General features: G+C 38.0%; 1 protein-coding gene across 1 annotated transcript in view; it reads left to right on the forward strand.

The window, feature by feature from the left end:
* The window catches only part of ccdc88c (coiled-coil domain containing 88C), a 61,082-nt gene that overhangs the window by 38,248 nt on the left and 8,104 nt on the right, over positions 1–14,730 (forward strand). Inside the window, exons 15-25 of the mRNA XM_056767208.1 lie at positions 168–1,238; positions 1,318–1,445; positions 6,325–6,466; positions 6,687–6,872; positions 6,966–7,127; positions 8,832–9,109; positions 10,974–11,117; positions 11,906–12,092; positions 12,301–12,446; positions 12,556–12,645; positions 13,405–13,682. Of these exons, the coding sequence (XP_056623186.1) occupies positions 168–1,238; positions 1,318–1,445; positions 6,325–6,466; positions 6,687–6,872; positions 6,966–7,127; positions 8,832–9,109; positions 10,974–11,117; positions 11,906–12,092; positions 12,301–12,446; positions 12,556–12,645; positions 13,405–13,682 (2,812 nt within the window). The remainder of the gene's footprint in view (positions 1–167; positions 1,239–1,317; positions 1,446–6,324; positions 6,467–6,686; positions 6,873–6,965; positions 7,128–8,831; positions 9,110–10,973; positions 11,118–11,905; positions 12,093–12,300; positions 12,447–12,555; positions 12,646–13,404; positions 13,683–14,730) is intronic.

The raw sequence follows: 14,730 nt of genomic DNA on the forward strand, positions 1-14,730 counted from the left end.
TTTATTACTTAATCTACACAGAAGGTTCAGTTATTTCTTGAATGTTGTCAGTTTTATGGTTTGGCAACAGAGTGAACAGGTATTCTAAATAACTTAGATGCAGTTGCTATATGTTATACGTAAAGTTAGACCTTTAATTATGACCTTCGTGTATACATTTGTGTTAGATCTCGGAGCTGGAACAGGAGAAGGAGCACCTGACACAGGCGGTGAGCTCTCTCCGAAAACGTGCTCAAGTCAACAGCGAGGCTCGTGTGAGGGAGGTGGAGACGGAGAACCGCGTTCTCCATCAAACCATCTCTGAAACGGGCGGTAAACTGGCTCGACTGGACGCTGAGAAACGACAGGCCACTAAGGAGCTGGAATCTCTCCGTGAACGAGGAGAGCGCTGTGAGGAGCTGGAGAGGGAGTTAGCACGTATGGAGCGAGTCCGTGAACAGCTCCAGCGAGAAACTGCTTCCCTGAAGATTGTTAGTGAGCGTGCAGAGACCCTGGAACGTGAGAACGCTACGCTAGAGCAAGACAACCGACGACTCAAGAAGTTAGCCGACACTGCTCAGAACACCAGCTTGCGATTGGCTGTTTTAGAGAAAGACCGTCAGCAACTTGAAGAGGAGAACCTGGAGCAGCGGCGAGCCCTGGAGACCCTGCGGCCAGCCGCCACTCGCCTGGCTCAGCTTCAGCAGGAACATGCTGAGCTGGAGCGGGAACGTGCGGATATGAGTCGCACCATGGAGGAGCTTCGCTCCCAAGCCAAGAGGTGCGAAAGGTTAGAGATGAACTGCAACAACCTAAATCAAGAAAACCAACGGCTCCAGCAGACCCTGGACAACAGCACTACAAAGATTCAGAGTCTGGATAGTGTGCTGAGACAGAACGAGACAGATATGAAGGATTTGAAGCGAGAGCTGAATGGACTGAGACAGGCGGCCATGATCGCCGAGATTGTGGAGAAAGAAAAGAGAGGAATGGAACAGGAACTGATCCAGGTGGAGAAGGAGAGGAAGCAGCTGGACAAGGAGACACGTAGGTTGAGGCAGCAGTTGGAGGTGAAAGAGGCGGCTCTGGAGGAGAACTGCCTCAGATCTGCCAGCATGGAGAAAGAAGGCACGGCTCTTAATAAAGAGCTGAACCGTTTTAAAGAGACAGCAGGCAGAGTCAAAGAGGTGGAGAGAGAGAACAAAGACCTGCAGAAACAGGCCACAATGGATAAGAAGACTCTTGCCATGCTTCGAGAGGTTTGACATGAAGCATATATTAATTGATAAAGAGCTTTGATGGATTATAGATGTTGACTTGGCTTATTTTGGTTGGCAGGAACTGGTGAATGAGAAGTTGAGGGTGCAGCAGCAGTGTAATGAACTGGAGAAGCTGAGCCACGAATTGGAGAAGATCGGCCTGAACCGAGAGAAACTTTTACAGGAAGAGCACAGCTGTGAGGACAAGTGAGTTACCAGTTTATAGTGTAAAACGTACAAAAAATTGGCTTGCAGATTTAGATAGTATAATTAAAGTGAATGTAGACTGATGCTGTCAAAGTTTTAGAAAAAGTTTCATAGCTTAAAACATTCTCCTCATCAATGCATAATGAAAGCATAATTTTCTTGACAAACATGAATGTAAAATGGCTGTCAGAAGAATGTACAATGTGATGACAGAAAGTAGTTTAATTTTCACATGACCTGCATTTAGCAACTATAACAGCATCCACTTTTACATCATCACATCGTTGGCCCCGCCCACTGGCATTAAGTCTGAGGAGAAAGTGAATCTGAAGGAGTACTTGTTTACACATGGGCTTGTTCTACCAGCAACTGTTGTGATCTTCCTGGCGGTGGAAAACAATCATGTTTGCACATATGAGATGGTTTGGGTGTCAATGACTTGAAAAAATACATATTATGCTAAACAAGACCGTTTGAGAAGCAGTGTATAAGAGATAACTGGATATCCAGCACTGTACCACATCTCTCGGCAGCAGCTGTCAATCAGAGAAGTGAGCGGTTGCACTGAAGCCTCTTAAAGGGACACACATAAACAAATTTACCAAAAAATGAAAATTCGATCATCATTTACTCACCGTCAAGTCGTTTCAAATCTGTATTAATTTCTTTGTTCTGTTTAAGACAAGATCTGTTTAAGATATTTTGCAGAATGTGGGAACTGGGGCACTTTTGACCACCATAGTAGTCAATAGTGCCCCAAAACTGTTAGTTTCCAAACATTCTTCCAAGCAGTGGCGTAGCCAGAATTGTTTTAGGAGGGTGCCTGTCTGTAAATGAGGGGGCCATTATGTAAACATTTAGGTTTCTATTAGTAATGCACAATATGTGATTTTTGCCGATATCCGATATGCCAATAATTTCCACCTCAATTAAGCCAATGACGATACAGATATATGCTGTTATATCCACCAGGGCGTTTTTAAGCAGCTAAAAGCACCAGATGCTGGACAGTTTTTTTTTTAACCAAGGTGCTCTGGTTGCAAATTTAAGCTGCAAGGGGAAAAAAACAAGCACCAGCAATGAGCCAGTGGAAAAAATCAAGGGGGCATTGCCCGGTTACTTCAGTGACTTTCCCTTCTTACATATTGAAATGAGGATAAACTAAATAATTTTAAAAACGTTTGGAAAATGAATTTGGTACATATTAATTGAAGAAGCAACAAGAGAGATCACAGACTTACATTTACATTTCGCCATTTTGGCAGACGCTTTTATCCAATGCGACTTACATTGCCTTGTCCTATACATTTTACATAGGTATTAGCAAACCCCTGGGATCGAACCCACAACCTTGCGTTGTTAACACAATGCTCTTACCACTGAGCTACAGGAAAGCTTATGCAATGGAGACTACAAAATGGCAGAGTGCACAGACGAAAAGAACTCTGGACCGCAAGTTTAAAGTCTACTCCCGATGGACGATGGGCAGGATTTAACTTTATTTTTACTCTGTTAATCAAATAGGCAGTGCAAGATAGTTTAATTATTTTAAGTTTACACACCGGATGCCCGGATCGCGTGTTATGCTCTGCTCACATCACCATATTAAAATGTTTCAAATCTTTTGAGCCACAGAATTTGTTAACCGTACTTACATTTTGTATAAAAAATATCAAAGTAATATTAAATGATTAACAATAATGAATTTATTACCATAACTTGTTCGTAGCGGTTGTTAAATTCATATTCCTTCTTGAAAACTTGAAACATGAAAATGTAGGCTACATTTCACTGCAACTAATGTTAATGAATTTGGCCTTAAAATAAGACTGGCACCTTTTTCTATACCTAAAATCCTGAGAATTCATTCTAGAAGTTCAACTAGGGACGTCGCCTTCAAGTTACATCCTGTAAATAAAATCGCACTCATGCCTTTTTTGTTTATTTTAATATGCGCTGTGATTCCTTACCTTAGTTAAAATAAAGAGGCCTCCCTTATTGATTAATGCAAATGCAATGCAAAGCTAAACAAGTAAGACACTGATTGTGAACGACAAATATTTTGTCGTTGTGGTGCTGATAAGGAAATATCTATAGCACTATGATTGCTCGGTCTTTGTTGCGCAGGGTATAATTTAGGATCTTAACAGTCAGCTTGGAGGTATCAAGCCCGTTTAATTTATTAATTATCAACATTATTAACAATGAAGCCAGATATTCTTGTCAGATCTGGGCTTTGTTACCGGGAGTTAGAGAAGATCAGCACGGTTTCTCTGCTGTCGGCTTTAACTGTCAGCTTATTGAACAGACTTTCACCAGAGTAAAATAGACCTACCCTATGTGCTTGTTTTTCTTATCAAGAACATATAAAAACATATAACAATATTGTTATATAGCACAGTCTGTCAATATACTCACTGTACGTTGCGTTTTGTTTATTTTGTTACGTATGTTTGCTTTTTGCATTTTCCCATTACGCGTAGATTTAAATGCAGTTTCTGTGTTTTTCTATATTTTCTACATTTAAAAAACGATATACATTATATAATATTAAGGCGTTATGAATATTTAATGATAATTATAAGCTTAATATGAAATTGTGAAAAAAATAAAGACAAATTATGTCCATATTAACTTAATTTTATAAACAAATATTTGAATATTTGTTTTTCATGAGCTCAAATTTTTAATTATTGAAAAATGCCCCTCCCTAATTTAAACCCTGCTCCCCAAATAAATACATCACCAACATGCTCGCTGTAGCAGAAACACGCAAATTGACGCAAACGCATATTAATCAAAAAGGCTTCCTATCGGCGAGGCATATCGGTGTTATTTTCTGTACTGGGCTGATGCCGATAATTAATTTATAAGCCATTATCAGATGATAATATCTCCCTGCCGATAATATCGTGCATCCCTAGTTTCTATACATGTAGATATTTATAGGTACTAAAATTATACCCCTGTATTATACAGGTCATTTCACCTTTTTATCAAACATAAAAAAAGCCTAGCGGCTCTTAATCTGGTCCTCGCGCACCCCCTTATTTTGTGTCTCTCACGTTTAACACACCTTATTTAAATCACCAGCTCTCCATGAATGAACTGTTCCGATTGACATGATCCCTACACAGTGTTCACTGCTCTCTACTACATGCACACAGGAAATGGGCTGAAGTTTGCTTCTGAAGTCAACTTCAGAACACAAATTTGCAGCGTCTTCATACATGGACAAAACTTATTACGAAAGTTTAAAGGGTTATTTAACCGCAATCATGAGATTTGCGTAACGTTAGTAGTTACGTTTAAATAATCTTCAATGCCCTTTATGTCCACTTCGCAGGGCTTTTATGGGCGAATTGAAGAGACGCATACAAAATATGCAGAGGGGAGTCATGAGGACCAGGATTAAGAACCGCAGTAGCTCGGCGGCTACAAGTCAAACCATTGTATTACCTTTTACATTACAAGGCGGAATGTTCGAGGGTGAGAAAAAGTTTCTGTTGAGAAAAGTATACAAGAACACTACAAGAAGTTAAATGGAGTGTAATAGTTATCTATAGTTATCTTTAGCAGTCTACTCAATTGCTTCATGATCATCTTTTCATAATTTATAAAAAAGAGAAACAGAATATTGTGCGTCGCAGTGTAGCCTACAAATTAAACTCTTGCCTCAAAAGTCGAGATGCTACGCACAACACGTGACATAATTAAACCAATAACTTTGAAAATGCAGGAAGCAGTGATTGGATGATGAACTCATTTTTTATTTTAAGCAATCAAAAATCTGAAGGGGCCATACAGTAGCGTAGCCACGAGCCTCATTTACAAGTAAATTTTTTAGTGTACCGTACAACTGTAGCATTTATACAGCTTTGAAGCAACTTGAGGCTGAGGACATGACAGAGTTAAATTTTTTGGGTGAACTATCCCTTTTAAAACGTGCTGGAAAAAGACATTAAATAACTTGATTTCGTAGCCAAAAGCTTTAGTGATATTACAACTACACCTCAGAGAACAAAATTAAATTAAATAAAGCTCATTTTATGATCCCTTTTAAAAATAAATCTAGTCATATCCTTTCTCAGGTTTTGAGTTTATCGCTGATTTTAAAATTGCATAAAACTCTAAATTTGTTTAATGGACGCTACCCTCTTGTAAAGTTATAACAGGTGAGTTTAATGATAATATGTAAATGTGCTGCTTAAGTTTGAAACTGTTTAAAACAAATTTAAGCATGTTTTCTTCTGTCTTCTTCATTTCATAAGTATTTCTAAGGTATTTGATATGTTTATAATTTTACAGCTCATTTTCATAGATTCACTTTAGTGTGATGCAATGATCTGAGCTCTCTACAGTCTTGTCGCATTGAAGGGCTTTGCTGTGTTTAGTGCTGTGTTTGATTTCTATCATATAGCGACGACTGATTCTTTGAGTGAATTACAGTCCTGACTCTTATTGTATGTGATCCAGTTTGATTAGTGGAAGCCCACATTTAATCTCATTATAAGCCTAATGAAAACAGGAACGTTCCACACCAGCTATCAGAACAAAGCACTAGCTGGCCCTAATCACTTCATTTCTAAAAAAATAAAAAATGCTACTACCACTCACATTCCACTGTGTTTAGTAATTCCACCAAGACCGAGTGTTTGATTTGTGTGTGTGGGTGGGGGGGAGGTGAGTGTTTGTTGAGTGTTTGGGTTTCTATTAGGGGTGATATTTAATTCCATAGATAAGAATCATCTTGCATAAAACAAGTTTGGTTATCTATATTTTTGGCCAGCAAGTCACAACTTCACCAACTTCCAGTTTCTGATCGGTCAACTCTTCGACACCTACAGATTAAATGAAATTTGACTTTCTCAACTTTCAGTAAATACAAGATTCTAGAGACAAAGATTGAGTCAGCACTGAAGAAGACTCTGGAGCTGAGAGAGGAGAAGATCCAGAGCCTGGATTCTCGTCTGGAGGAGAGCAGCAGCTTGAACCAGCAGCTCCGCACTGAGCTCACTACAGTATGCAAACACCTTTCTCATTGTACAAGTTCCTGTCGGATGGGGTGTCTTGTCAATATTTGAAAGCACATTTATAATTTCTTTATGTATCTCATATCCAGAGCTATTTCATGTTTCAAGGGTTCTAGTTAAATGCAAACAGCTTTGACCTGAAGTGTAAAAACCATATCATCTGTTACTTTTGTCACATCACATTGATTCTGTTTCTATTTCTTTGTAGGTAAAGAAGAGACTGGAGGCCCTCAGACAAAGGCAAGAAGAAGAGTCTGCTCACTCCGAGATCTCCCAACAGACTTTGGGGCAGACCAGATCGGGCTCAAACAAAGAGAAGTGTGAGACTGAGCAGAGGGAGGCCACTGCTGAGCTGCTCAAACTGAAAGACAGATTTATTGATGTTGAGAAGAATGTAGGAACTTTTATATTGACCCGGCCCTTATTATGCAGAACTATAGTGTTAAATATGAGTGTTGTGATGTACGTGTCAAAACTCTGCCCGCAGAATGCAACACTGCAGACAGAGAAGCATCTTCTGAAGGAGCAACTAAACCAGTTGAATTCCCAGAATGCACAGCTCAATGCACAAACACTAGCTCTCCAGAAACAGGCAGCATCTCTACAAGAGCAAAATACGTGTCTTCATAAAGAAACCGCTAAACTACAGGTAGAGCTTGAAGAAATACTTTGCATCTCACTCATTCAAACAATTTTACATTTCACATAGTGTGTGTTAAGGCCTATTTGCTGCAAAAGCTAAACACATAAGCCAAGCGAATTGCTAAATTATTGACAGTAACAAAGAAATGTCTTTGTGAACAAAAACTTTATAAACTCTTATTCTGCCATTTGAATCACAGAGGGAAAGAAGGCAAAAATTAAAAAGGTGGAAATGTGTTTTTAACTTATGCACACTACATAGAAAAAATAGATTTCAGGATGCTAGCAGTAACAATGGCCCTTTTGGATTCTTCCTGTGGTGTTTAATGTCAGTTTGCAAATGACTTTCATTGTGTCAGTGCATCCAATTTCACTTGTACTGATGACAAGTACTACTGACTCGAAGTGACCCAATTTTTTAAGATCATTTACATTTTGGTGCTGTTAAAAAGCATAATAATTATTTGGTAAATTTGAGTCTATGTGAATAGCTGTATAGAATTGGTAGTATTTGTTTTTTTCCGGCCAAATATTCACAGAATGTGAAAATCAGTACTAGGAAACTTAAATAAAACAAAAATGACACAATTTCTCGTCACTGAATTGCCATTTACATTTATGCATTTCGCAGGCGCTTTTATCCAATGCGACTTACATTGCATTATCCTATACATTTGTTTCTAAGTATGTGCAATCCCCTGGGATTAGAAAAATAAACAATATATTATTAAGTGACAACGTTATTTATTAACGTTACATACATTATTTACATTTATTTAAAAAAACAGTTCTTGGAATTACTTATTGGAATTTATACTTAAATTCAAACAACTATTAACTGTGTATTACTAAAGATAATAAATAATAATATATATTAAAACAAAATCTAATATAATACAAACAAAAGTATAATAGGCAAAGAATTCAAGACATTGACTTTAAACAATTGTAAATATTTAATTGAAAATTGTCACACGTCAATTTCGTCATCAAGGGTTTCAGGATACTTAGCTAGCAGTATTCCCTTTGCCCTTTATATATAACGTTGTCAGACAAATGTAAAAGGTTAACATGACTCCGGTTTTCCATGGTCAGCAAATATAACAAGAAAGAGCAGGTGAGAATTCCTTGTGCTGAATTTTGTTGGTGGCACAAGCGTCTTGGTGACAGAAGACAGCAGTTTTATGACCTTAAAGTCCAGAGGCATGACAGGTGTGATAAAACACACTGTAGGCTTTTGAGAATGAGCACAAAATGTTGAGCTATTGTTCACCTCTGACCCTTACAGCTAGAGAGGCAGTTAGCTTTTTCTACACATTTAAAGGGACAGTTAACCTAAATGAAAACTCTGTAATCATTTACTCACCCTCAGGTTGTTTCAAACCTGTATACATTTATTTGATCTGATGAAAACAAAGATATTTGGAAGAATGTCAGTTACCAAACAAATCTCACCCCCCATTGTATTTATTTTCCCTACTTAGTCACTTAGGGCAGTCATCTGTTTGTTTACTGACATTCTCCTAAATATCTTTCTCTGTGTTCATCGGAGTGTTTTTCATATTTAGGTGAACTGTCCCTTTAAATGTGTAAAATATTTTCATTAATGCATTTGGCAGACATTTGTATCTAGAGTAACTTGGTGCGTTCAAGATTTTCATTTATATTTGTATGTATTTTCTCTGTTGTTAATCTTTCTGCATGTGTCTAGGTGGAAAACTCAACACTAAGCTCCCAAAGCTCATCTTTAATGGCTCAATATGGAGCTCTACAGGCCCAGCTACAGACTCTAGAATCTGAGGCCGAGTCTTTTCAGAAACAGCGGGAAGAAGTGTGTGTGGCCAGAGACCGCGTCACGCAGGACCACGAGCGCCTGCTCCGTGTGCACGAGAGACAGGCGACAGAATATGAGCAGCTCATCTCCCAACACACGGCCTTGAAGAGCAACCAGAGATCTCTGGAGCAAGAACATCGTACACTTGAGAACAAGTTTGTCCCTTTTCTACAAAATTCTTCCTTAATTTAAAGATAATTTAAATAGTCACAAAGAATTAAAGGGGTCATAATTATATGTAGATACGGGGTAATTCCTCTAAATACAGTCACAGTAGAAATCAAAGGTCCAGTCCAGAGCATTGCATGTGGGATACAGTGTTCTATGCTGTGGTTGTATACAGTACATATTGACAAATCTAGTTGCTACACATATTCTTTATAAAGTAAATGTATATAATGTACATAGTCTAATCACTAAGTTAGATTATGATGGGTGTACAACATGTGTATCTTTTTCACCACATGATTTTAAGAGCATGTGACCATTCTTGATGTATTGACACCTAGATGTGACAGCTTCTGGATCTCGTTTTCTTTTTAAGCTGTATTGTTACACCCTCCTCAGGCACACAGTCAGCTCAATGAGTTGGGTCTGGTCTGAACGGAGACGCCACTATGATCCTTGTGTCTAAGACCACTGACAGTAACAGACACTCAAAGATATAGGGACCCACCCAACTGGTAGAGTTGGTGCCAAAATGGTTCTGTACAAGCTACAATATGATTTATTTAAGATAATGAACCATTTAAGGTTTGATCTGTCAGTTTCAAAATTTTGAATTTCATTGCTGTTAATGGCAGTGAAACGACACCACTGGGAATAGGAGTGGTTTTAGAGGTGGGTCACAATGGAAATGTTTTTTTTGCTGCTGCTCTTATTTTTATCTACACACATTAGACATTATTGAGCGTGCAAATTAATGCAGACACACACAGCCCTGCGCTAGTCCTTACCACAAAATTTTCCATGGTGCAATGTGGAAAGTTGTCTCTTTTGTTAGCAACAGGAAAAACACAGTTGTGTTAGTGGGTTCAGTAGTCTCCTTGCATGTCTTTCATCTCGCCCTATTGTGATCTCATGAATAATGCAGTAGTGTGTCTCTTGGGGCCTCAGCTGAGGGGTTCAGCAGATGGCTGTCAAGGGGCTCAATCAGCTGTTATGTCCACCGGCATCATCATCTATGTCCAACACTCCACATGTCACACTCCATTTCCAAATTACTTAATTTATTTGACTACCTATCATCCATTTACAACACGGAGCGTTTTTCTGTGTGTTAATCTTTACTATGAATGATTCCAAACCTCTTTGTTAGATGCCTTCCTCTGATACAAATTATTTAATAACCCTTGTAATTTTAAGTAATGCTAATCTTTAAATAAATATATTTATAAGACATTGTATATAGTAATATAGTAGTGTACTTGCAAAATGTTTCATGTAATTTTATTTCTATGGGTCATGTTTTAAAATGTATTATGTACAGTTAAGGTAAATTTTTATGTATTAAAATGTATCATTTAAAAATTATTATTTATTTTGATATTGGGATTCTTCTACCAATAACACAAACTTCCTTCTGCTCCTCGATAGTCCACTGGTGCTTTATGAAACCCCAATGGACCTTTGTCATGGCAAATTAAATATAGTGCTGTTCTGAGTACAGAACCGTGAGGAAATAACAGGCAGTCTCTTCTTAAAAGTGTACTGTCTTACAGTCCTGGGTCATGTCATATAACAGACCATGTTTTCTATAGTTTTTTTTTCCTTGAGAAAATATTTTGAAAATACATTCACAACGTTTCCTTAACTGAAAGAACAGATTGATCAAAATGTCCTATCACATTTGCAATGTATTTGCAAAACCCAGTGACAAAGTGTTAATAGGAATGATATTATATTTAATATTATGGTAAAACAATCACAAAATGTGGAGATATATGGTTTCATAAGGACAGCAGCGAGATCTGAAAGTGTGTCAAAGAAGTAGTTTGAAAGTTTATGTTTTGTGTGCAGGTATATGGTTCTCCTGAAGCAGAAAGACGCTATGGAGGCACTTGAGGCTTCTCTGCAAAGAGAGAGGGAGAGTTTGGGAGAGGAAATTCACAAGAACGCTCTTATGCTGGGGGAAAACCACAGTTTGAGAGAAGAGATAAGCAGGTTAGGAAAACTTCGAGACACACTCACTTAACCATCCAGCAGGCTGGGGTGAAATATTTCTGTTGAGTATGTGCTGCCCTCTGATGGTTTGGGTCGGCTAGTGGTGCTTCTACAGTAGGAAACGTGCAACTCATAGGAACATCAAAGAGCTCTTGCTTGTGTTTACAGATGCACATTCACATGCACCGTCAGACTGGAAATGAAAATATGTACTTAAAACCTTAGTGGTGTTAATCTTGGAAACAAATGACCTAAGCATAAAACACACACAGTATCAAAGTACAGTAAAAATGTACAAGAATCAGTTACTGAAAAAGTACACATAAATGTTTTCTTTATCCTGATTCACAATAGTGAGCTCAGAAAAATTATTCATAAATTGAGCTATCAGGTTTTTTTTAATGCAAGATGTCGGTTTGAAAAAGGTATACAAGGTCGGCACATCAAAGCTCCAAAAATCTCAAAGATTTTAATTGACTTACAAAACGTTTGACATTTCGAGCACACATCAGTTTGACATAAGCTGTTTGCGTGTCAAAAAATGTATGTAAACTAACCTGATATGTTTTGATTGCATTGATGTTTAGAAATATAATACTTAAAGTAAAAGTAATTGAAAATGTATTTAAATAAGTTAAAAAGTTATTAAAACTTATTTAGATATAAAATATTTTCTTATTACTTTGCATAATTTCTTTTATTGTATCTAGTTAATATTTATATGAAATGTAAAGCTAAATTTTGTTAAGAGGGTACACATGCAATAAGACTAATTTACATTTCTCCAGGTTGACGCATACACACGTGGAGCTGAGGCAGGAGTACGACAGTCTACAATTGCAGACCAAAGAGCTGAAGACATCTCTAAATGAATCTCAGCTGGAACTAAACCGTGGGCAGGCACGTTTTGACCAGCTGAAGGAGCAACATCAGGGACTGGACATCTCTATGACCAAACTAGACAACCACTGTGAGGTGAGAGTGACCTTGTGCTTTTGCTGGTGTCTTATGCAAGATTTAATGGCCTCATTGTTTCTGCATTGTTACGGTGTCCTATTTCATATAAACAACCCTATGTATTAAGTACATGCAAAACCAAAAACTCACATGCTTTACTTTTATTTTATAGGTTAGGGTATATATATTGTAGTTACCAGCTTGCTCTCTTTTTTTCTCAATTTAGCTCCTAACCCGTCTGAAAGGAAACTTGGAAGAGGAAAACCATCATCTTCTCAGTCAGATCCAGATGCTTAGCCAGCAAAACCAGACTCTGCTGGAGAGAACAATGGAGAGCAAAGAACTCTACCATGAAGAACAGAAACAATACATGTGTGTAACAGAACAAAACAATTTGTCTTGTGTCCCTTATGATGAAGTAAATGGTCCACTCATGATTTCTTTATGCTAAACTTTTAATTTGTATTGTTTTCCCGTGCAGTGATAAACTGAACTCTTTACGACGACAGAAAGAGAAGCTGGAGGAGAAAATCATGGACCAGTACAAGTTTTATGACCCAACTCCTAAAAAGTGAGTTAAATACCACAATCAAAACTCAATTTAATTAAATATTGAATCATCAGTAAAATTGTATTTCTGTTGTTCTTTTTTTGCATTGGTACAATCCAGCTTTACATGCGTATAGAAAGATTTTTCAAAAGAAAATGTAGAAAAAATAGAATACGTGGGACTTTAACAAAAGAAGTTGAGTTTGTTATTGAAATGTTCTGGTTATAATGCTAATAAGGATTGTGTGGTGTGAAAAACATTCTCATGGCATGTACATTGGTAATAGGCTACTTACTTAGTAAATACTTAGTAAAGAAATTACTATAAGCTTGTAATCAATTTCGAAATTGAAAGATGACATAAAATGTAAACCTGAAATGAGATGGACAGGTGTCAGAATAATTTTTTTTCTTTAAGGAGGTGTACTTGAGTGTAGAGAAAAACGGTATGCAGATTTTTTACATTAAAATGTTTGGACAGTAAGCATTATAGACTTACATTTACATTTAGGCATTTGGCAGACGCTTTTATCCAAAGCAACTTATATTGCTTTATCCTATACATTTTACATAGGTATTTGCAATCCCCTGGGATCGAACCAACAACCTTGCGTTGTTAACGCAATGCTCTTACCACTGAGCTACAGGAAAGATATTTGACTTATTTGTCAAATTGTTATCAGACAGAGTCACTTTTTTTTGTAGGCTTATGATTTAATTTATTTTGTCTGGTTACAGTGGGCTATTTTAACATTTATGTCCATCCTTATTTATCATACAGGAGCCGGCAATGGGCAGGAGCTAAAGCAATAGCAAAACTGATCAAACCTAAGAAAGAAAATTCTCGTGAGAAGGTCGTTGGCCCTCGGGAAAGGATAAGGAGCGCCCCGGATATCCCTCTCCCGGAGATCCCTACATGTGACTTTCCTGAGAGTGCCTCACTCCCTCCACCACTTCCCCCCAGACAGACACGCCTCAGCGTGGAGTCAATGAACAGTAACTCCACAGAAGAGAATCATGCTCGATCTCCCACACTCTCACCTGCACAAAACGGACGAGGTGAGTTCTGCTGTAACAGGGCTAAAATCAGCTTCTCACTTACAAGTAGTAACATAGAAACATGAAGTGAGTGTTAAGAAAGTGCTAAAATCTGGTTAAGGTTTGTGGTATAATTTCTACACACTTCGAGGATTTGCCTTGTTCTGAGGTTTTTGTTTGCACTTCCACACACATTTAACCGAAGGCCACATTCACACAATTGTCAACTAGGGGGTGCCATCTCTGTGCCAACTAGAAGGACTCCACTATTGACCTTCACTTAGTAAACTAATGTTGCTGTAAATGTCCAATTTCAATCTGTATTTTCTCAGCTTTCAAAGTAATAATTCTTTTCAGAGTTTCGTTCTATATTTTATTTTTAATCTTCACAGGAAAGCTTGGGGCTTCATTCTTCATGAATCATAAATGTAACCATTATTTCATCGCTGAATCATTTCTTCTCTTCCACTGATCCCTGTCTCTCTCTCCCTCTCCGTGTATCTGTCCGTACATTAACCCACACTCCAGCCCCTCCAGGAACGAAGCGTTTCTGCTTTCTCAGGAGCAAGAGTCAAGAGAAGATGCGAGTTCAGGGGACTCCTCCCTCACGGCGATCCATTACCAGACACTTACGCTTCTGGTCCTCCTCTGACAACATCATCCCACACCCCCCTCACGAGCCCTTTTCGCATATCGGCCATTTCTAACATCTCCATCAGTTTCCAATCATCACGCTCGCCATAACAACAGATACTCCCCCCTCTTTACTTTATCCATATACCATTACTTATTATATTAAATTTATGTTTTTAATGTCATGAGCTATACTTGAAATTTCTTAGATTAGACACAAACCAAATATTGAACCATCATAGATTAATGTTCCAGGTTCACAGTACTCAATCAAAGCACAGATCCACACACACAAACACACCTTCCACAGATTGAACTCTGAATAAATGCTCTGGGACCTGCCAGTGGGACTCTAAATTCAACCTTGCAGTAAGTAAGCGTCAAATACAGGAGCGAAATGCAGCCGGCTTCCCCTTGCTATGACAAATGTATGTCT

This window comes from Triplophysa dalaica, chromosome 15 (genome assembly GCF_015846415.1).
Source record: "Triplophysa dalaica isolate WHDGS20190420 chromosome 15, ASM1584641v1, whole genome shotgun sequence".
NCBI classification, from domain to species: domain Eukaryota; kingdom Metazoa; phylum Chordata; class Actinopteri; order Cypriniformes; family Nemacheilidae; genus Triplophysa; species Triplophysa dalaica.